Source organism: Asterias rubens, chromosome 18, assembly GCF_902459465.1.
Source record: "Asterias rubens chromosome 18, eAstRub1.3, whole genome shotgun sequence".
In the NCBI taxonomy this organism is placed as follows: Eukaryota; Metazoa; Echinodermata; class Asteroidea; order Forcipulatida; family Asteriidae; genus Asterias; species Asterias rubens.
In genome coordinates this window covers 528,997-552,131 of record NC_047079.1, presented here as the reverse complement: position 1 = coordinate 552,131, position 23,135 = coordinate 528,997, and the positions used below count along the sequence as shown (strand labels likewise).

General features: G+C 40.6%; 1 protein-coding gene across 2 annotated transcripts; it reads left to right on the top strand.

Annotated features, from left to right (window-relative positions):
• Positions 1-1,503: 1,503 nt before the first annotated feature.
• Positions 1,504-22,908, top strand: LOC117302238 (cytosolic acyl coenzyme A thioester hydrolase-like). Of its 2 annotated transcripts, none has more exons than XM_033786085.1 (7): positions 1,504-2,180; positions 7,563-7,683; positions 9,862-10,042; positions 13,146-13,373; positions 15,804-16,013; positions 17,454-17,638; positions 22,643-22,908. In XM_033786085.1, exons 1-7 carry the CDS (start codon positions 1,858-1,860, stop codon positions 22,757-22,759), a joined length of 1,365 nt encoding a protein of 454 aa, XP_033641976.1. In that variant the 5' UTR covers positions 1,504-1,857; the 3' UTR covers positions 22,760-22,908. The 2 variants fall into 2 exon arrangements, with proteins under 2 accessions (XP_033641976.1, XP_033641977.1); XM_033786086.1 differs by lacking the exon at positions 1,504-2,180 and adding an exon at positions 5,843-5,927.
• Positions 22,909-23,135: the final 227 nt, after the last annotated feature.

Here is a 23,135-nt window from a genome sequence, read left to right as displayed (position 1 = left end):
ACCCCACGTGACGCGCTCTCCACCAATAGGAATAGCGAATCTGTCTTGGGTATTCAAAATGTATTTTTTAAAGGGCATTTTTTTTAAGGGCAAAAGCGTATTTATGAATGGGAATTTTAAAAAATAGTGACTGGGCTGATCGTTCTTACACGTCCGTTTAAACCTTGCAGGGTCGTTGCCGTGCGATCCTCGCCTTCGGCTCGGGCTTTTACCACACGGCAATTCGACCCTGCCCGCTTTAAACGGCCTAAAAATATTAAAGAACTCGTCGCTACCCTTTTACTCCCTTATTCAACAATGATTGTTATCTTTAACAGTGGAAAAAAATAGCGACCGGGACAGGAGGAAAAGACACTAAGTGGTACATCCGTTGAGCGGGGGGGGGGGGGACGTGGGAATGGCAAAACAAAAAATGACGTGGAAAATGAACCGGGGCTGGGGAACAAAGGAACAAATAAAAGGCACATCATAATAAGGGATATGGGATACGATAGGAAAATGTTAAACTGAACGGGGGAAATACAACCGTGAAACGTGAAAAGAACCACTAAAATTCAATGCCAACGCACGGGGCCGGCTGCGGGGACGGGAGACGCGGGATGGGACGGGAGACGCGGGATGGGACGGGAGAGGGAAGGGGGGCACACGGTGGGATGGGACAGGGTGTGGGGGGGAAGGCAAAATGACGTGATAAAATGAATGGGGGCTTGGGATCCGGATGTAAGAGAAAAACAAGAAAAGGACCGGGAAAGAACCACTAGCCGGACTCCCGCTCCGAAACTGGAAAACATGAGTTATGGGCAAACAGTGGCAAGCAAAGAACAATGCCATCTTTCTCGCAGGGACGAAGGCACACCGAGGTCGAGGCGCGGGTTAGATCTCGGAATGGAAGAGCGGGAAGGGGCGCAAGGTGGGACAGGGACGGGGGTGTACGGTAAACAAAAATATATATATAATAATACAAATACGGGGCCGGGAAAATACAGGCCCTCGGGAAAGAACATAAAAATTACTCATAATGGATACGGGATAGAAAACTAATAAACTGAACGTAAAAATAAACGAAACGTGGTATAAAAGGGACTGAGTGGGAAAGTAGGCCTACCCGATAGCGGGACCCGCGCGAAACTGGAAAATATGGATGGGATCGTCAACATAATAAGAAATGGAATAAGGACGGGCAAGTGTATACGATTTCACAATGCTACGGTGATTTGTATTGTGACACTTTGCTCCACCACCCCCTTACATTATTTGCAGCATTTTATACGAAAAGCTTTTTAGCGGGGTCGCCGCGCGAAGCGCGGAATCCCGCTTAAAGTATACAAGTATCAGCGACGCGGCGGCAGTCTATGTAGACTTGTGGACAAGTCGTTAAATTGGCCCCACACGCTGAGATAGTGCTCTCGCGAAATCACTGCTCTCGTGTGCGAACTGATGGCTCCCCGATTTCGACTCGTTCTGCAACCTTCATTGGGAGATTGATTGTAGTATCGACCCCTGATCCAGATCTATGCAGAGAAACAACATGACAATCGCAGTCCCAGACTTGAAATCAAGTCTACTGCTGCATGCAGCATGTAAATATGCCCAGCATGCAATCCACGTCGCATGAACGATTACCGTCTGTGATTTATGGTGAAATCCCAATGGCAATTTTACACGATTATCAAGTTGGGACAAAAACCCAAATAGTCTTTCGTATGTATCCTAATTAAACTTTTTTTTGAATGTCGGACTACATGTACAGTACGGTGTGTAAACGATATCTCAGCGAGCTAGTATGGGCCACACAGTAAGCGAAGCTTAATTCCTTGAAACAAAAGTAAGGGTGATTATGCTAAGCCGGTCCTATTAATGGCAAATTTTCTTCGAAGAACTAAGTCAGTGTCAAACAATTGTTTATATGGACGTGGTCTTACATTAACAAACACAAGAAAAAATGCTGCCAATGTACGGAGATTATTCTCGTCATCATCTTGTTCATTTAGTTTCATAAATATCAACGGTGGTGGTTCAGCAACACCAGCGAAACCTCATCAGCAAGACCCGATCACTGAAAAAAAAAACCTTCTTAAAAACAGTCAGTCACTACTGTCAATGTCATCAGTAGCTTATTCCAAGATGGCAACTAGTGGTGTTACAACGCCTGGGGAGCAGAAATCCGTTGAAGTTTGCAGGTGAGTAAACCATTGGATAACTTTCCGGACGGCGCCACCACTTTTTTTCACTTATTTTTACAAAAAGGGATCTCATTGACATTAATGTCAAGCTGGTCATCTCGCCAACTGAAAAGTGTAAACAGTGTAAGCTCGCCCCAAACAAAGTCGCCCCCTGCAAAGTCGCCCCCTACGCAGCTCGCCCGAGTTGTTGCAAAGGCCCTACCCCGCTAGCCCCGGGTTGAAACAAAGTCTCCCCCGGCAATGTGCCCCAAACATTGCGCCCCAGCCAGTGTGGCCCCCTAGCAAGTCGCCCCCAGATGTTGTTCGGAAAATAATTAAGGCTAAATATATGGTAAAAAAATATAGTTAAAATCTTTTCAGGAAAAATTCCGTATGAAGTAATGATGTGCTTGTGGAAGGTCTATGACCTAAAAACTACATGATCCCTACCCCCCTAACATTGAAAATCTTCTCTGTAAATGTTAAATTTAATACAGGTTTACCCTAACCCTAACCCTAATCCAATACAATATTCATAAATACTGTGGCGCCTCACCCTCCGACGTAGAGGGCGGTGCGCAGACGGCAATGACGAGAACGTCTCCGAGCGGCTGGAGACGAGTCCGTTGGGATGGATGTATACCGTCCCGAGAAATGGTATATGCAGGGAATGAAGGTGGCCCCTCAATTACGGGAGACAGACAGCAGAAGGCGCCCTTTCAGCACAAATGATCAGCAGACAGCAGTACCAGCAACAGCAAGAGGGGGCACAGCGCTCTTTAGCTCAGCAGCAACAGGCCAACAGCACGCCAGCAACGATCCGGCAACCCACAAGCTCTATGATTGGACCGTGTATTTCATTATTGGACCATTAGGGCATCACCAATACTGGCAATAAACCCCTCAAAGAGCTCCTCAAGGAACCCTAATCGCCGCACTACCCAATATGCCCCTCAATAGAGGAACCTATTCGCCGCACAACCCAGTATGGTCCCTCAACTACACTAAAAGGTCCCCTCAATTAGCTCATACAAGAACCATTACAGCCGACTTAAGTCAACCGATTCCCAAACACGCAGCAGCCCCTCAGTCCACTTACCTAGTAGGACAGGACACGTATCTTATTCTTATTACACTGTGCAGTCAGAATTGGCGAGACAAACCAATATTACTTGAGCGTCAGTCCAGCCCCTCATCAATCTGCACGTCGCCGCTTTTATAGCATTTGGCCACGTGCACACGTGATCGCGCTATCAATAGCACGCGCTATGCGGAGTCACTGCTTTTGGGATCGTTCCATTCCTCATGCAGGGGCTTTCTACCTCTGTTGCGCCACAATACCTAAGACAGTTTCGCTATTCCTATTGGTGGAGAGCGCGTCACGTGGGTGTGTATGATTCTTTGTTTATGACCGGTAAAAAGTGTTAATTCATGGGCGTGACACAAGACCTTGGACCTGTACTTTTAAGACAGTTTCTTCATTCCTATTGGTCGAGAACAACCGCTAAAACAGTTGTGCCACATCATGCGATATGCGCGACGCGCACACTTAGACTTAGACTTAGGCGCTCCTGCGTCGTCCGACGCATGAGGCAGTCAACGCTCTCCAGGCAGATCGGTCAGCAGTCAGTGACCTGCGTCGCTCCAGTCTGGTGCCAGTTCATTTTAGGTCGGCCTCTCCTCCTCCTTCCCGGTGGGTTCCACCACAGGACTTGATTGGCGAGTCTCGAAGGGGGAAGCCGCGAAACATGGCCCAACCAGTTCATGCACCGCCCACAGACTGTATTGGACACTGGAGTTTGTTGTGATCGTTCTCTGACCTCCTCGTTGCCGACGAAGTCATCTCACTTAATGCCCAAGACCTTCCTTAGGCATCTTGAGTCGAATGCATCAAGTTTCTTCTCTTGACTTGATTTTAAGTGCCAAGTTTCGCAGCCATAGAGTAAAGTAGAAAGCACGTTGGAATTGTTTGAAGAGAGAACTTCTTGCTTGTCCAGATTTTATTAAGCTGGTGGAAGGCTGCGGAGGCTTTACCTATTCTGCAGCTGATTTCATGATCCATTGATCCCTGGCTGTTGATGGAACTTCCCAGGTAGGTAAAGTCATCCACTACATCAACTTTATCTTGCCCAACGAGAATGTCAGGTGTTGTCTGGTGATCACCTGAAAGTATGATTTTTGTTTTCTTTCTGCTGATCATAAGACCCAGTCTAGCTGAGGCATCCCTGATGAAGTCCATTACAGTTTGGAGACCCTTGGTATCATCAGCAAAATCAAGGTCGGACACTTTGGCTCCTCCAGTCCAAACGATTCCATGGTCCTTCGTAGCTTTGTTCAGAACCCAATCAATGGCCACAGCGAATAGAATAGGAGACAGGATACAGCCTTGGCGCACACCAGTTAGTACCTGGAACCAGTCACTGAGACTGTCTTCGGTCCAAACACGGCAGCGGGAGTTGTCATAGATGTTTCCTATTGCTTTGACTATCCTCTCCAGAATGCCATATGAAAGGAGTACTCCCCACAAGGAAGGCCCATGGATACTGTCAAAAGCCTTACTGAAGTCGATGAAACTGACTGCAAGAGGCACCTGGAACTCCTGGCTCTTTTCAATGATGCGACGGAGAGTAAAGATCTGTTCTGCACAGGAGCATTTCGGTCTGAAACCTGCCTGTTCCTCACGAAGCCCATTACATGTATCTACCAGGTCACAGACCGATTCAGAATCATCTTGCAGTAAACTTTGCCAGGAACAGACAGTTTAAAAGGTTACACCCCTCCAGTTGTCGCAATCAGCAAGGCTCCCTTTCTTTGGGGTACAGATGATAGTACCATCTTTCCAGTCATCTGGGACCATTCCGGACTTCCACACTTGGTTACAGATCGTGCACATCTACTGAATGGATTCCTCATCACCTGCTTTCAGCATTTCTGCAGTGATACAATCAATGCCTGGTGACTTGTTGTTTTTTATCGTTTTGATGGCTTTCCTCACTTCGGCTGTAGTAAAATCTTCAGTGTTGATGGGGAGAGTAGCTGCCGGGTCTTCAGGATCATCAGGGGTTGCAGGGTCTGGTCGATTTAAAACCTTGCAAAAGTGCTCCGCCCACCTTGCCAGCTTCTCCTCTCCACTTGATAAAAGTGTGCCGTCTTTGGTTTTAATTGGGCCTGATCTTGAAGAAGCACAGCATTCCCTTATATTTTTATAAGAAGTTGTTTACCCGAGTGCGGCGGAGGGCTTTACCATTTCATAGCTGGAGGGGTGTTGTGATGAAAGAAATCATTTAACAATTATAATTTTTGCATTTATTTTACTTTTTGCCCAAAAAGTTATGATGTTTTTGACTGAAAAGGTATAAGAATGGGAATCAAAGTGTGTTGATAATCGGTTTTCAACTTGTGGTTTAAACCCGCCGAGGCCTGGTTCTTTATACATGTAATTTACCTCGACTTCGTCTCGGTAAAACTATCAAGAACCAGGCCTCGTTGGGATTAAACCACTAGTTGAAAACCTCTTAACCACACATTGATTCCCCTAATTAAGCCATTATATTACCGAAAGAACCCTTTAAAATTATTTTCTAGGGGCGACTTTGCTAGGGGGCGTCATTGGCTCGGGGCGACATTGTCAGGGGGCGACTTTGTAACAACTCGGGGCGAGCCGGTTAGGGGGCAACTTTGGCAGGGGGCGGCTTTGTTGGTGGCGAGCTAGCTAGGTGGTGAGCTAGCTAGGTGGCGAGATGACCAGCCTCCATGGAGATTGAGGTAAATTAGATGTACTACTATATCGAATGAAAAAGTGGTGGCGCCATACGGAAACTTTTCCAAACCATTTGTAAAACCAGGGCTAGAATAATATTCCAAATGTAATTTTCTGACACCCCTAAAAATATCCTGCTAATCTATCCTGGTGTCATGTCTGATGTGTTTTCAGTAGGATAACAGGAAAATTGTCCATATTCAGAAACTAAGCAGGCTCAGCAGTTAGGACAAGTATTAACCCATCCTAACTTACATCATGTGTATACTACATCTATGAGTAAGGACAGAGACAACAAAATATTTATAAAGCGCCTTTACATCAAGATCAAAGCACTTAAAAGAGCAAAACAAATGGAACTAATAGTATATACTCCTCTTACCTGTTTTCACGGTATATGCCTAATTTTTCTTTGAATTGGAAAAAAATGATGCCTAAAATAATATCAAACGATGCCTTAATAGACCGATCCAATAAGCTCTGCCCCATTGCGTATTGACCATTCACAACGCAACGAAGGTCCGACAAATAAGGTCCGACATGCGTGCGCGTATCTTGGCGCACGCGGCAGAGTTGTGCAGAAAGGCATTGGAGAGCCCCACGTGTTCTTGCTCACACGTGCGTTGTGGGCGGAGCCTACTGGATCGATCTATTATCTTTATCCGTGTATATATATGAAGTGTGCAAACATAATTATATTAAAACTTGATGGACATTGAAATTTTCACACCACACACCAATCTTCAATGACTTCAACTGGTCCCATTTGTTTTGAGTTTTTCCTGTTTTCAAGGCAAACAAGAAAGAATGGTTTCCCGGTGAAGCCATACCAGGAAGAAACATCTGCAGTGACTACAAGTGTTCTGTGAGACTCTGTGTATGACTCTAAAGCAAGCAGTTTGCATTACAAGGGCAAATAACCAGTGGAGCCTTACGTGTTTCTAAGTTTTGGTCAAGGGAGAGGCGAGTCTTTGCTTGGCAAATAAAACCACAAATTTTTTATCTAGGGACTATTTACATTGCGCACAGAGAGGTAAAAGATTTGCCACGATTTTAAGGACACCTTGAAAACAGGACCTCCTTTGATATACATGTAGGCCTAAATACAATGGCAAAGAGTTACAATTTTGATGCGTACTGGGAGGTTCTTCCACATTCGAGGAGCTATAAAGGATAAAGTCGGGTTGTGAGCAAATGAGAGTGTTCTGATGGTTGGGTGTTGTCAGGCGTGTGTTGTCAGAAGCTGATCGCAAGCTTGAGTAGAGGCGTGGCGGTTGGTAGAGAGCAAGGCAAGATGACTAGCCCCGGTGCTATTCCAATGGGATGGGTTCAATACGTCATAATGTCTGTGGATACGGAAACTAATGTTTGTCACAGTAAAATTTGATCTAGTCCCCAAAAGCAGTCACTGCATTGTTTTATTGTTGAAGTTTGCTGAATGAAAGAAAGCCGGTGCTGACTAAATGTTCTGCCTATTAGTATTATTCATCACCCGATCATTGTTTGTGTTTCAAGTCTCGCTCCAGTAAAATTGTCTTTGTTCAAACCCAAACACCTTTCTAACTGACCTTTTCATTTACTATGTTATTTGCAAAAGTTTGAGTCTGTTATAAGTTTGTTTTTTATTTTGATTACTACAGATTGATGGGTCCACAAGATGCCAATATATCAGGAAATGTTCATGGAGGTGTTATATTGAAGATGATTGAACAAGCAGGCCTGATTGTTTCAACTAGACACTGTAATGTCATGCGGACACACGTCAGTATAACTAGCAATAATAAGAAATAATAACTATTATAGTAATAATAAAAGCAAGTATCTACAATGTATTTAAAGGGACACGCTGTCTTGGATCGGACGAGTTGGTCTATAAAAAAACGTTTGTTACCGTTTTTTATAAAAAAATTATGCATGCTGGAAAGATGTTCTAATAGTAGAATACAATGATCCACACAAATTTGCCTCGAAATTGGGTGGTTTTCCTTTTACTGTGTGAACTAAAACGGTCAGCCATTTATATGGGAGTCAAAAATTTGACTCCCATAAATGACCGACTGTGTTAGTCAACGAGGTAACTTTTCGAGGCACTTTTGTGTGGATCATTGTATTCTACTTTTACAACATCTTTCTACCCATATGCAATTTATAACTAACGGTTACAAACACTTTTCAAAGATCCAAAGTTCCTTTAAACTTGCAGATGATGAGTAAATTTCTTTTGGGAGGAGTATTGGCTCTGAAAAGAGACAACAATGTGGTCTTGTTATTTCCCACAGTACGTGTAAACTCTGCTCGTCTTGCAGGAGACAAACAAATATTTTGATATTTTAAATGCATGAAGATGACCAGAGTATTACTGTTTGAGACCACCCTGGCTTATTGTAAAAGAGATTAAATCATGGTTGTTCCTGCAAATTCAGTAGTTCATGTTACTTTGAGTAATGTGATTTCAATGCCATGATTCTTTTGGAAGTACGGTTGAATGTTACAATATGGACCCACTGAGTTTTAAAAGCAGTTAATGCAGTTTAACAATATGCACAATTTTAACAGTGCTTTCATCGCGCCCAATGGCATCTCAAAGTGCTGATTCTACATGGTGTTTGCAGAGCTGTTCAAATATAGCACCTGCCTCCATTTGAGTGTCTTGCTTGGCATATGTACTGAGTTAAGAGGGTGTAGCGTGTGGTGTAGCGTAACCCAAAATTGCCAGCTAGTTTCAACAATAAAATAAAATCGAGTCTGCCAGAGTTCAGAGCTCCAGTTTCCAAAGCTGATCTTTATTTCACAATGAACTGTAAGAAATAGGCCTACATGAGAAAACCTTTGTTTGCTTCTCAATAGTCTTTTAAACAAAAAACAAGTAACAATGTTTATGAGAAAACAGTTAAAAATACGAATACCTTTAAATGGTAAATACAAGCCAAATCTTTAAAAGCAGGGATGGCTCCACCAATTTGGCCAGTAGTGGTATGTTCGTAAATAAGAAACAGGGATCGCTTCTCGACTACTAAGTATCGATATTAAAAGACCAAAATACACTTATTCATGGAATGACCCGTTGGAAATGCAATATCTACAAGAATATGGAGTTCCAAAAGTCTGAGAAATCTGAACCTATTTGCTGAATTAAATACGGAAGTGGGTGAATCTAGGTGAGGCACAAATTTTTTCCCGCAACTTTCAGAACAATTTATTTTGTACATTGTAAATATTTGTCTCTCCTTAATCAATTATTTCTTAAATAATGTAAAATAGTGTGATTTTTTCTTATTTTTTAATCTCTGTATATTTTCCTGTAATTCGACCTCCGGTCGCCATGAGAATTTGTTTTTAAAATAATAAACCAATTATGAATGAATGAATGAATGAAATATAGAGCAGATTGACCCAGAAAAACATCGTTTTGGCAAGCTGTGATAAATAATGTTGTATAAGCCTAGGGAATAGCTCTACTTACATGACTGTGGTTCGAAGTGTCTAAAGTGATGACTAAAACATGAGGAGAGTGTTCTATAAGTAGTAAATCGTGGATCAAATTCGTTCATGTAAGGATGGCTGCAATGGTGTTAAAAACCATGTGAGTTAGAAAAAACTCAGCCTCCGGCTAGCTTGAAGGGGGCCCTCAAGCGACTCTATAGAGAGAGTAGCACAGTCTAATACAGCATAAGTGTCAAGACTAGGACTAGAACCCACACTCTGATGTCAGAAACCCTAGCAATTGAGTCTGGTGTACTTGACTGCTTGGCCATCAAACACCATCTTAAGATCTTTAACAATTTAAAGATAACATTACTTTATCAAGGAACATTGTATGCTTCAAACTAAACAAGCAGCTGATGGGTTATTTTATCATGTATGCCTTGTGTATACGTGATCAAGAAATGTCACTGCATGATTCCCGTTGATGATATTTTTGCATTGACATTAATATAGGAATCCACATCAGAGGATGAATTTGAACAGTGTGTGGCAGGTCTAGTACGGGTGGAGAAGACAGACTTTGTACAACCTATGTATATAGGAGAAGTTGCCCAACTTCATGCAGAGATAACACACACAGCATACCACTCCATGGAAGTACAAGTACGAGTATGGGCAGAGGATGTCATGCATGGTAAGGATGAAGAGGACGAGCTGCATAGAGTACACATGAGTACATCATGGTATAGCAGATAACTTCATGTGGGGCCTAGAGGAAAACATCTTCTGTATTATTGTTGGAAAGGGTCAGTCAATGTGCAGGAAGTAATCTTTACAGTATCTATGGTTGAGTCTTTGATTTAATTCTGACAAGTATTAAGTCATCTTTTAAAAGAATTTTTTTTGAGAGCACTCTACTGTTCAGATTCAAATAGACTTGGGTGACAGCAGTAAGCTGTTGGTATATGACTGGAAAAAAATATGTTACAAAACAATTCAAAATGTTGCTGTTTTTGTTTAAACAATTTAGAAACAGTAGTCTCATAAATATCTTTGTCACATTTTTGGTTGTTGACCGTATGAGATAATTTTACTTCAAGCCATTGTGTATTGATATTCATAAATATTTACCTAAGAAAAATTTGTTCTGAATTTTGGGGATTAAACTTTCTCTGAAAAATTTGAGCTCTATGTTTAAACTGCAAACAATGCACTATCCATTCCATGGCTGGCACAGGTCTTATACTTCATAACGGTTGGTTGTTACTAACATCTTTTGCAACTAGAAATTAAATTTGTGCAGCAGTTGGGGGAGCGGGACATTTGCGCCCCCATGCCTGCAAATGTCTACAACATGTGGAAAGGATCTCCGCTAGAATACTCAAAGCATCATTCAGTGGAAGCCCAGTCACTACCATCATCACCTGCTACAGCCCAACAAATGCCATCTGCTAAGACAAGGCAAAACTATTTTACAGACATCTCAAAACAGCTATAGAAGGAATTCCAAAGCACAACTTTCTTCTAATTGGAGGAAACATGAACGCCAAGGTTGGCCATTCTACTGCCAAGTATATATTCCACAAATGTACAAACCGAAACGGCGACTTCCTTCAAGACCTCATCAACAAAACTGACCTCACTCCTGTTAACTTAAATTTCCAGAAACCAAAAGAGTGACTATGGACCTTCACATATCCACCAGGCTACCACGCACAGTTAGATTTCATCTTGGTGAGAACTAAATGGAAAAATAGCATTCGTAACATCGAAGCCTACAGCTCATTCGGAAGTGTTGGCTCAGATCATCGTATCCTCACCTGCCGCATAGTCTTGAGCCTAAGAGCACCAAAACTATCGACTCAGAAAAGAATGATGCTAGACTGGAAAGTTCTTCGAACAGATGCAGAATTGCAGAGGAAGTTCACCGTTGCTGTTCAAAACCGATTTTCTGCACTCTCAATCAACACCACAGACCCATGTGAAGAGTACACATACCTGGTACAAGCAAATAAAGAGGTGGCCCCTAAACTTCTCCCAAAAAGGAAGCGGAGAACTAAAGCAGCAACCCTGTACAACAATGAATCAGTTGCCGATGCGAGAGAACAACTGCAAATGGCAATCGAACAAAGCGAGGTACAAAAACTAAAAAGCCAGCTCTCCGAAGCCTACAAAACAGCAGAAAGTAACTACTACAAAGAAAGATTTGATGAAGTATCTGACAATTTCAATCGGAACAATCCATCAGCAGCCTGGAAAACAATTGACCACTTGACTGGTAGGGGAAAAAAAAACCAAGGAAGGCTTAACGGCAATACACCCGAGGAACGACAGAAACAGTGGAAAGACCATTTTGAAGCTCTACTGGGAGAAGAACCTTCAGTACTAGACGACAGTGAAAGCATTGAAACTGTTTCCGACTGTGACCTAGAAATATTTACAAAGAGTTTCACTATGGAAGAGCTCAATGCAATTTTCAAGGCTTCAAAGGCTGGCAAAGCACCAGGTCTTGATGAAGTTCCACTGGAATTCTGGCAAATTGGAGAGTTCAAAGTTATTCTTCTATCTCTTTGCAACTTCATACTAAACTCAACAGAAAAACCACTCAAATTTGCAAGAAGCGGCATAGTCCCTCTACCCAAGAAGGACAACCTTAATCTGGCCACCAACTACAGAGGTATAAGCCTGACCCCTATTGCAGCTAAAATATACAATAGACTCATACTCAACAGATGCAGAATCCCTTTTGAAGAGAAGCTAAAATGGAACCAAAATGGAATTAGGAAAGGCAGGGGTACTGTTGGACACATCCTACATGTCCTAGCTCTGAGGCGCATAATGGAAGAAGCAGTATAATCTTCCCCTCATATGGTAACATTTGTTGACTTTCGAAAGGCATTTGATTCAATTCACAGGGTAAAATGTTCAAAATACTGAGGGCGTATAGAATACCAGTGAAGATGGTCTGCGCAATCCAAGCCATGCAGGAAAACACTGAAGCAATTGTTCTTTCTCCTGAAGCCATACTGATCCCTTCAAAATCAAAGAAAAAGTTTTACAAGGCGACACACTTGCCCCTTTTTTGTTCATTATTTGATTGGACTACATAATGAGGAAGTCAACCACAGACGCAGAACGACAAGGTTTTACACTCAACCAAAGAAGAAGCTCCAGATACCCTAAAGAAGTCCTATGTGATCTGGATTTTGCTGATGATATTTGTCTTTGCAGCGATGATCAGCGCAATGGCCAAGAGCTACTGAGAAATGTTGAAAGGCATGCTGGAAGTGAGATCTGAACCAGGCTCGTACACCTTATGAATATAAGCATAGGTTTATCATGTTCTGTCATTAGTTTTTGGTTGTACCTTTAACCATGTATTAGGTCGTATGGGACAATTTACATGAACATGTTTTTAAGTGTCGAGGCTGTCCGCCCAAAGCAAATCCTTGGTATGTGTTGAAATTGTAAACTTCAATCAACCATCTGGGAGCATGCGAGGAGGTGGCAGTTGACGACAATGGCACTATGGTATCATTGACACAGTCCTGGAGGACTCGAGGCTAGTCTCATGATGATCTGTGGTCTCAAGTCCATTTTTCATTAACTAGGACTTTGACTAGGATTAGGGTTGAAATGTTATAATGAAAGACTTTTTGATTTGCAGGTCAAAGGATTCTCCCAATATGTAGAAAGTAGGTCATGGCCAATGTAACTGAAGAAATCAAAGCTGGTTTTGACCTTTTAATATCTTTTATTTTAATGTCACATCTTAAACCATGACATTTTTCACTCAGGCACCAAAAGAATGACTAACGAGGCAACCCTATGGTATGTACCAACAAGTGTGAAGACTTTGGGTAAGGTCCTTCCTATACCAAAGATAAGTTATTTGTCAGCAGAGGAAGAGGCTGCTGGATGGGAGCGTTACAATAAACAGAAAGAAGCAAGAAGGAGACAGGGTCTTGGTAGTACTGTTAGCTTCACTATGGCAGAGGTAGAACATCTGATGGATCAAGACAATTGTAAGTTGCAACTACGTATTCATTCTTAATTTCACTGCACTAACATAAAAGGTGAACAAGGTTTGTTTCTGCAATATGATCATTGAAAAAAATATGTACAGTTTGTAGCTGCTAGCACCATAGGGAAAGAACAAAAATAATCTTGGTTTGAACAAAAAGATTAATAAATCTGCATCAGGCAACAGGGCTGCATAAACCACAGAGAAGAGGGCGCTATTTTGAAGCTGCCACTTGTTTATTTTTAGTGCTGGTGTTTTTAAGTTTTAAATAATATTTTTAATAACAATTATTGTTTTATCATGTAAACTTGTACATATATTTTTGATGTAATTTTATTGTTAACCAAATGCCATTAGTCTATGACTTTTTATTTGGTCTTGTATTTTTGTATGAAAATAAACCAATATTGAATTGAAAAAAAAATTAAAAAGTATGTTCAGACAGCGTACTAACTTAGACCCGAACCGGTTTAAGTTTTATGAGCAGCGAGGGTGGTCGTAAAAATAAAACCCCATTGCGTTCAGACAGCACAGAGTTAAACCCTATCCGGTTTATCTACGGTTTTATGAGGTCAAAGTAGACGCGACCCCATTGCTTTTACATCTGGTTCTATTTATCAGATTCACGCACCGAGATACTGAGTGCCCTGGACGATCATCAGAACATGTTATACATTGGATAAAAATGGCTCAATCGAATGCGAAAAACAGTTCTACTGTTGGGAGGATAGAGGCACTTAAAACAAACGTGAACACGACTCTAAAACAAACAAAATATTGATACAAACAGCCAAAAAAACTCACCAAAATATTATCCATATTCCATGAATCAGAACACGTTTATTTTTTTGTGTTTTATACCATCGGTTCTGATTTAGTAAAAGTTTGAAAACCTCAAGCGATTTTTCATTCCGATTCGTTCACACAGCGACACACGTGCAAGTTACGTAAATACATGTACTTTTTCAGTTTTTTTCCCAACCTTCACAACAACGTGGTATTGCTGGCCAAGGGAATTTCCCCTACACAGCCTCGCACGCATGGCAGTTCTTTCTCCCATTTGGAAGTCAAGCACGCTAGTAAGGATGACGGCAATAGAAAAGCACATCCATGGGAATGGTGATGGATAACTATGGGATATCAGAGATTGATCACTATGGGATGGCATGTGAGAAGCGTTACACAATATCCATGCTTCTTGATCACTATGGGATGGCATGTGAGAAGCGTTACACAATATCCATGCTTGTTGATCACTATGGGATGGCATGTGAGAAGCGTTACACAATATCCATGCTTTTTGGTATACCCATGAAAACAGTTTCAATTTATTGTAGGACACTCAACAAAAAACGCTTGGAAAATATTATTTTGTTTCAGAATTTAATCAATATTGGGCCGTTGTAAATAAACTGCATACACCGATCGAGAGAGTTTCGCCAACTCGGTAAGCGGCAAGAACGTAATATATGGTAATATAAATACTCTGTGCTTTTCGGCACCAGAGATGACAGTATATACATACAAGCACTCCTGGTCCCAAGCGTGTGCTGAACCACACAATGAATGGGTCGTCCGTTGTGAGTTAAAACCGGATGTCAAAGATAAACCCGAACTGGTTTAGACTTAGACCGCCTCGCTGGACGGTTTAAGTTATGAGGTTTAAACCTGATCCGGTCTAACTTTGTTAGCGTTCAGACGCACAAAAGTTGAACCCGAACCGGTCTAAGTTGAGTTAGACCAACTTTAGTATGGCGTGTGAACGACCTCACAGTTTAGGAAACTGCAGGCACTATCCAACTTAAGCCCTTATTCGCATTTGACTTAATTTGGGTAAACTAACTGAGCCAATGGGTAACTTACCCATTTTAAGTCCAATGCGAACAGCCCAGGAAGTTTTCCTCCCAGGTAAGATACTCGACTCGAATGGGTAGTTTAGCCTAAGATGCCCAGGAAGATTAACCAGGTCAGTTTAACTGAGCCAGAAAGTCCAATGTGGACGCGACGACTCTGTGAAATCTCCCATCAGTCCATGACCTGAAGAAGCTGACCTGTTTTGCCATGGAAGAATAACATTTTCGTGATTATCAAACTATTCAATGTTGCGAAGGGGGCCAGCTCGGTTAGTTTACCCATGGTCTCGGTAAGTTTACCCGAGTCAAATAAATCTAAGTGTGGACGGTGGGACAGTTTACCCATCGGAATGTTACCCAGCGTCATGGTCAAGTTACCCAAAATATTAATCCAGTGCGAACACGGCTTAAGACAATCAATATCCATGCCAGGGCCTTAAATATCTTTGTTTGTTTGAACATAGATTGTTTAGAATTGAAAGAAGAATGTGTTTGTTTTCGTTCAAAGAAACATTTGTTCTTTTTTTTCATTCATCTGTAAAATTGAATTACTTGCAAATCTTTATTTTTCCTTTTAGGTATTACAGAACACTCAGTTCCTTATGCTCAGTCAAGCCTGATCCATCTAGCTGGTGTTACTGATTGCAATTTTGCTAGTTACGTTAATGGAGGTGTGACAATGAAGTTAATGGATGAAGTAGCTGGAATCACCGCATTTAAACACTGCAAAACAACAGTAGTAACTGCATCTATGGATGCAGTTAACTTCCATCAACCTATACCAAGAGGTAAAGTCAAGTGTTATCACATCGTTGTGCAATTTCTTTTTTCTTTTCCAAACTGCTCTTCTTGATGGTTCAGTGAGTCTGTATATATCAATGTGCTCCAGCATCCTGTTGTTGTCTTGCAGTCTTTTTTTACGATAAGTGTAGTAGTAACCTTTTATAGCATCACATTTTAAATTCACATTTCATAATTTGGCAATTGTGCATGACACTGTTTGTCCTTCTGGTTGAAATAACTGTACCGGGGTGGGGGGGGGGGGTGGGGGGTAGATAACGACAATAGAATGAGAACTAAATTTCTCTGCAACTGGTTGTTATTCATAAGCATAAAAAACATCAAATACAATTGATGCAGAAACCAAAATATAAAGGCATAAGCTTGGAAATGAAACAGACCACTACCTAACTGGTATAGTAAAAACAAGTAAATATAGAAAACATAAAATATAGAAAACATAAAATTAAATTAACTTTTGTTGTTGTTGTGTATAGGCCTTTAAAAAATAAATCCAAAGCAGTGAGTGAAACTCCAGAATGGAAATTGGCTAAAAGGAGGTGAATAATCAAAATAATTCCCCCATAGAAAGAAATAAGTAGTCAAATTAAGAAAGAAAGGAAATAGTTGATGTGAAAATGAAACAGTAAAAAGTCAGATAGGGTTCAAGTTAATTTTTGTGTCTTTTGACTTAATGATAAATAAAAATCCCTTGAAAAAAATATTGCAGTATATAAAGCATTATTCATAAATACCTCAGACAGTTTCGCTATTCCTATTGGTGGAGAGCGCGTCACGTGGGTGTGTATCAACCTTTATGTATAAAACCTGTTGATGACCAGCAAAAAGTGTGAAAAACATGGGCTTGACACCCGAGCTTGCACCTGTGCTTATAAGACAGTTTCTTCATTCCTATTGGTCGAGAGCAATGGCTGAAACAGTTGTGTCACATCATGCGATATGCGCGACGCGCACAGCATTCCCTTATAAGGAGTTGTTTACCTGAGGGCCTTACCATTTCATAGCTGGAGGGGTGTTGTGTTGAAAGAAATCATTGAACAATTATAATGTTTGTGTTTATTTTACTTTTTGACCAAAAATTGTTGATGTTTATTACCGAAAAGGTATTTATGAATGGGAATCAAAGTGTGTTGAATTGGTTTTCAACTAGTGGTTTAAACCCACCGAGGCCTGGTTCTTGATAATTTACCTCGACTTCATCTCGGTAAAATTATCAAGAACCAGGCCTCGTTGGGTTTAAACCACTAGTTGAAAACCTCTTCACCACACATTGATTCTCTTATTTTGTATCTTTTTATACAAGACATGTTGTAGTTGTGTCAAGAATATTCAGTAGTCTGTAAATCTGTAAATGCGTGCGTTTTTAGGAGGTTAAACGATAGTTTAATTAATGCACTGGTTCTCCTACTAACTTTCACCACTTTTAGGATCTGTGATGCATGTTGTGGGTCGACCTTCTTTTACCAGTAAGCATTCCATAGAGATTGAAGTATTTGTGGACATGGAGACCATGTTTAAAGGACATTCTAAGAAGCAGAGGGCTGTGCATGCATTTTTCACCTTTGTGTCTCTTAGCAATAACAAAGAGGTTTTAGACATCCCACATCTGAAGGTAAGTTTCTTCTTATTGTGTTTGACATGTTTGAGGAAATACTTTGGTTTCACCCTGAGTTCATATTAGATTATGAACTAAACTACTGAAACTACTACAGGTTCCACTAATATCACCCTGAATTCATATTAGATTATGAACTACATTGTAAACTACTGAAACTACTACAGGTTCCACTAATATAACCCTGAATTCATATTATATTATGAACTAAACTACTGAAACTACTACAGGTTCCACTAATATCACCCTGAATTCATATTACATTATGAACTAAACTACTGAAACTACTACAGGTTCCACTAATATCAACCTGAATTCATATTAGATTATGAACTAAACTACTGAAACTACTACAGGTTCCACTAATATAACCCTGAATTCATATTAGATTATGAACTAAACTACTGAAACTACTACAGGTTCCACTAATGTCACCCTGAATTCATATTAGATTATGTTTTTTTAAAACTCGGCAGCATTCTGGGCAGTTTAGAACCTTGAAATGTCGTCTGACATGAATGTGATTAACATGCTCTGGCCTTGTCTTATGTTGGGATACAAACAAATACAACCTAGCTATTCTGCAATTCATGAGCGAACAAATTAAAAACCAAGTTTGGACCAATACTTGTGGAAACCTTTTCCTTGTGATGCACTGGAAAACGGCTTCTCCTTAGAGACTACTTTAGAGGGCACTACATGTAGGTAATGCAAACCTTGGAGTACTTGTTATCAATGTGTATTAAATACCAACCCGAGTTGAATATAGTGCACATCCATCAATAAGGTACTCATAAGGTGCTTCAACTAAATAATAGTTAAAAGACATAGTTGATATTTTAAAATTATGAGGTGAATTTATGTAGCACCTTATAAGTTGTAAATAAAGATTTTCTTTTTTTACAGTTTATGTGATGTATTTTTTAACTTTGAATGTATTTTTATAACGAATCCAACCTGTTTATGGTTGCAAATAAATGATCCTTACCTTACCTTACCAATGGTATACAAGGTGCTGTGGTGCACTGGCAGCCACTGCCAGAAACACAGCAGCAAACCTTGCTCTAAACGATAAGTTTTAACTGGGTTCTTCAAAATGCATGGGATCTAGGGGTTTACATCAATAATGGTGGATACAACAATAATGGTGAAGTGTACTTTCTTGCGTAGGGACACAAGTGTCAAGACCAGGACTCAAACCCACAATCCATTGATCAGAAACACCAGAGCTTACTATTGCTACTCTCACACTAGGGAGAATATGCTAGCGAATGTGCTTTCGAACGGAAATAATTAACAATCGCTCAAACTTCGCAACATTCGCCGTGGCTTCGTAATCGTTGGTACGTTCACAAGTCATTCTCCACCTCCTTACGAAGATCAGTCAATTTATTCTGCTCTCATACGGCAAATATGCTAGCAAATATGCTAACGAAAAGAGATATTTGACAATCACTCAAACTTCGCAACATTCGCCGTCCCTTCGTAAGCATTGGTAACAAATTGTGAACAGTTACAAATTATTCCCCACCTCCTTATGAAGATCGGTCAATTTAGAAAACAGTTTGTAAATTTCAGAGAATGTTGCGAAGACGGTCATTCACCGTCAATTTGGTCACATTGGTAAAGCTTGCGTAAGCGTTGTCAATGTTCGTAAAGGCATTGGCAAGCGTTCGTAAGCATATTGGTAAGGAGAGGGCCGACCGTAGACGATCGAGGGGTGAGACAGAGATGAAAAAATTCAATATCCAACCACCATTTTTGACGAATTCAACGCGAAATTCAACTATTCATCTTTGAAAGAACATTTGCCACTCTGTGAGAGCAGCAATACGAGCGTTTCCTAAACTTCAGTGAATGTTGTGAAGACAGTAATTCGCCATCGTTTTTCGATTTTCCAAGCTACCCAGTGTTGTCAACGTTCTACATTCTTAATGTTTGTAACTTCCTTACGAATGTTTTGCCACTGTTGCAAATGTTAAAAATGCTTTACCATTGCTTTACCAACGCTATGAAGGTCTTACGAATGGTTTACCAATACTTTACCAGTATTTTACAGAATTTGCAATGTGCAATGTTTAGGAACGCTTCCCAATGGATTGCCAATGCTTACTAACGGTAACCAATGCTTGCGAACGGGTGTTCTTTTCAAAGTGCCATTAAGAATGTATTGCAAAAGTCTCCTAGACAAATTTGCGAATATTAATGGCATATCGCCCTTAGGAGGTGTCGTAAGATATTGGTGAGAAGAGGTCGAGGGACAACGGAGGGATGACGAAGATGAAAATATTCACTATACAATCGCAATTTTTTGGCGAATTCACTGCGAAATTCAAATATTCATTATTCTCAAGAATATTCGCCACAGTGTGAGAACAGCATTAGTGGCTGTTAAAAGTGTTATAAGCCCTGTATAAAAAATCTCATCTAATGATTATTAATACCTGTATCTGTATCTGTATTGTTGACCCGGCAAAAAAATTTCTAAAGACACATCACACCAGCTTTGCACATTGTGTGGATGGGATGGCTTAATTTTTGAAGTGCTTAGCGAGAGTGTCTTTGAAGATATCTAATGAGTTGGTGGACATCACACTACCGGGTAAGGCATTCCTGTCCTTAAAGGTGGCCGGAAAAAAACTGTTGCTGTAGATTTTGGTTGAGTGACGAATTTGATGGAATTGCAGTCTGTGTTTTCTTGAGGGTCGAGTGGAATGTTGTGCAAAGTCTTCAAGAGGGATTTCAACTAAATTATTGACGAGTTTGTAGAACATAGCTAGTCTTCTAGCTTTCCTTCTTATTTCAGGTGGTTTCCAGCTAAGTTCTTCTAGAATACTGGTGACTGTACCTGGTGTTCTACTGTAATTATTTGTGGTGAAACGAGCTGCTTGTCTTTGAATTCTTTCCAGGGCTTGACAGTTCTTTTTACTATGTGGGTCTCAGGCTGCTGTGGCATACTCTAGGATGGGACAAACCAAACTTGTGTAGGCTAGTGATTTTACATGAACAGGGCATTTGTTGAGGTTCCTTTTGATGACACCAAGTACTTGTTGGGCTTTCTAAGTAGCTGAAGCTGTTTGAACATACCAGTTTAATGTGTTGGTGATATGAACGCCAAGATACGTGTGAGATTCCAAAGATTCTAGTTGTTTGCCACAAAAGGTGTAGCTGGTGGGGGTGACTTTTCTTGAAGCAATTGTCATAGTAAAACACTTGCTGGGGTTGAATTGCATGAACCAAATGTCTTGCCATTCTTCCAGTCGTTCAGGTCATCTTGTAGAACGGATCTATCCTGAGCTGACTTTACTGGTGTGTACAAAAGACAATCATCTGCAAATAACCTTGATGAAGAGATTAGTTTGCTAGGAAGATTGTTTATGTATGCCAAACACATAAACGGTCCGAGGACAGTCCCTTGCGGTACGCCCGAGGTGCTTGCAACAGAAGAGGATGAAGTCCCATTTACGACAACTTGTTGAGTTCTTCCAGTGAGAAAGCTTTTTATCCATTTGGCAATATTGCCATTGATTCCATAGTAGTGAAGGAGTCTACGGTGGGGAATTTTATCAAAAGCTTTGGTAAAGTCTAAGATAGCTACGTCGACCATTTGCGTATTATCAAGTGTCTAACTCATGTCGTTTATGGTGAGTATAAGTTGAGTCTCATTAGCACACAAACCAAACTTTCAGCACACAAACCATGTGGATAATCTGTGAGTATTTGATGTTCTTCAAATTGTTTCATGATGTGACTATGTAGAATTTGTTATATGAGTTTGAAGATAACTGGTGTTAATGAAACGGGTCTATAATTCGCGGGATCCGTTCTACATGTACTTCCCTTTTTTTATAGTGCCGTAACATTGGCCTCCTTCCAACCTTTGGGGACTTGGCCCGAGTCGGTTGACGACTGAAACAAGTCCTGAAGAATTGGTGCTAGTTAATCTGCAAATGTTTTTATAAACCAAGGCGGGATACCGTCTGGTCCTTGTGATTTAGATGGGTTTATCTTTAGTAGTTGGTCTTTGACCCCTTTAAGTGAGATGATGAGTTTCCCGATTGATTCGTATGGGCTTTCCCCCATATCTGGCATTGGAGAGGATCCCTCTTCAGTGAAGACACTTTTGAACTGATTGTTTAGAATGTCTGCTTTCTGAGCATCCTCACTAATGATGTTCCCTTCATTTTAAAGGTCACCAATGCCTTGGTTGTCGTTGAGATGAAGTTCCAAAATTACTTTGGTTTCTGTAATGGTCGATGTCAAGAGTTCACTGATGTATGTGGAGTGAGCAGATTTGACATTCTTGTGGATGATTTTCCTTGCGTCACAAAACTTCTGCCAGTCGCTGTGAAGATTTGTTCTCTTTGCCTTGTTGTACAACCCTTTTTCAAGTTTACATTTTTTTTTTTAGGTCCTTTGTAAACCCTGGTAGGTTGTGTCTTGGTGAGATCATGCGGGTAGGGACAAATTTGTTCATTATTTCAGTGATTTTGGTGGCAGTCATGTTCCATTTGTCATCCACTGACATATCCAAAGCAGAAGACATACTCCTTAAGGAAGGAATTCAGAGCATGTTGAATACCTGTTTGGTCTGCTTTACTTCGAATGAACATTGTGCATTCTGGTCGACGTTTTAGCTTAGGAGCCATGTTGAACTCGACAATAATTGTGTTAATAACTGACAGTCCATCAGTTAAAGAGAGTCTCTTCATCAGGTTGGGTTTGTTTGTGAATACGAGATCCAATATGTTCTCTATTGTGTCACCTTGGATTCTAGTTGCTTGATTCACATGTTGGAACAGACCATATTCTAGTGAGGGAAACTAGCTTTTCTGCAGCGGCTGTGTTGTATCCATTTCTGTTGCTGATTTGATGATTTTCCCATTTAATGTTTGGTAGATTGAAATCTCCGATGATACAATAAATACGTCATGAGCGTTGATTTTATCTCCAAGTCGAGACAATACCACAACCTTTTCCCTTTATTTTGTTTTACTCCAGGTACAGACCGAAGGTGAGATATCCAGATTTAAGGAAGGAGCAGCAAGGTATGAATTACGCAAACAAGCTCGTTCAAAAGGAAAAAAACAACATCAAAATGCAGCATCTTGCTCTTGAACGGAATCAGTCAAATTTGTCTTATAAAATCAGCATAGTTAAGGAAGTGCTTAAACAAATTCCTTTTGACGTAAATGCAATTAAAACTTGTTTATATCGTGTTTTTTTAAATTTAAATGTCATTTTGTTATTTGTACACTTCTGATGAATATTTCATAAAAATACATTAGAAAATCAGGTCCCAACCTCAAGGTTTTGAAAAGCTAGAAACACGTCTGCCGTTGACGGCGTGCATAAAAATGACAATGCTTTGACGTCATGTGTGGGAGTTTGCTATTGTTATACCTCCATGCTGCATTAAAGCGGCTATACAAATTGGAGCTCCCAAGTAATGATGTTACAAAAGTGATGATGTAACAGCTTTTCGAGGATCTTT

What these genes read in the sequence shown, in the direction of transcription:
- LOC117302238 (XM_033786085.1), top strand. Translation starts at nt 1,858, where the DNA reads ATGGCAAATTTTCTTCGAAGAACTAAGTCAGTGTCAAACAATTGTTTA. An exon ending in GTAATGTCATGCGGACACAC is followed by an intron (nt 7,684 to 9,861) that starts GTCAGTATAACT and finishes ACATTAATATAG; the next exon opens with GAATCCACATCAGAGGATGA. An exon ending in GGCAGAGGATGTCATGCATG is followed by an intron (nt 10,043 to 13,145) that starts GTAAGGATGAAG and finishes TTTTTCACTCAG; the next exon opens with GCACCAAAAGAATGACTAAC.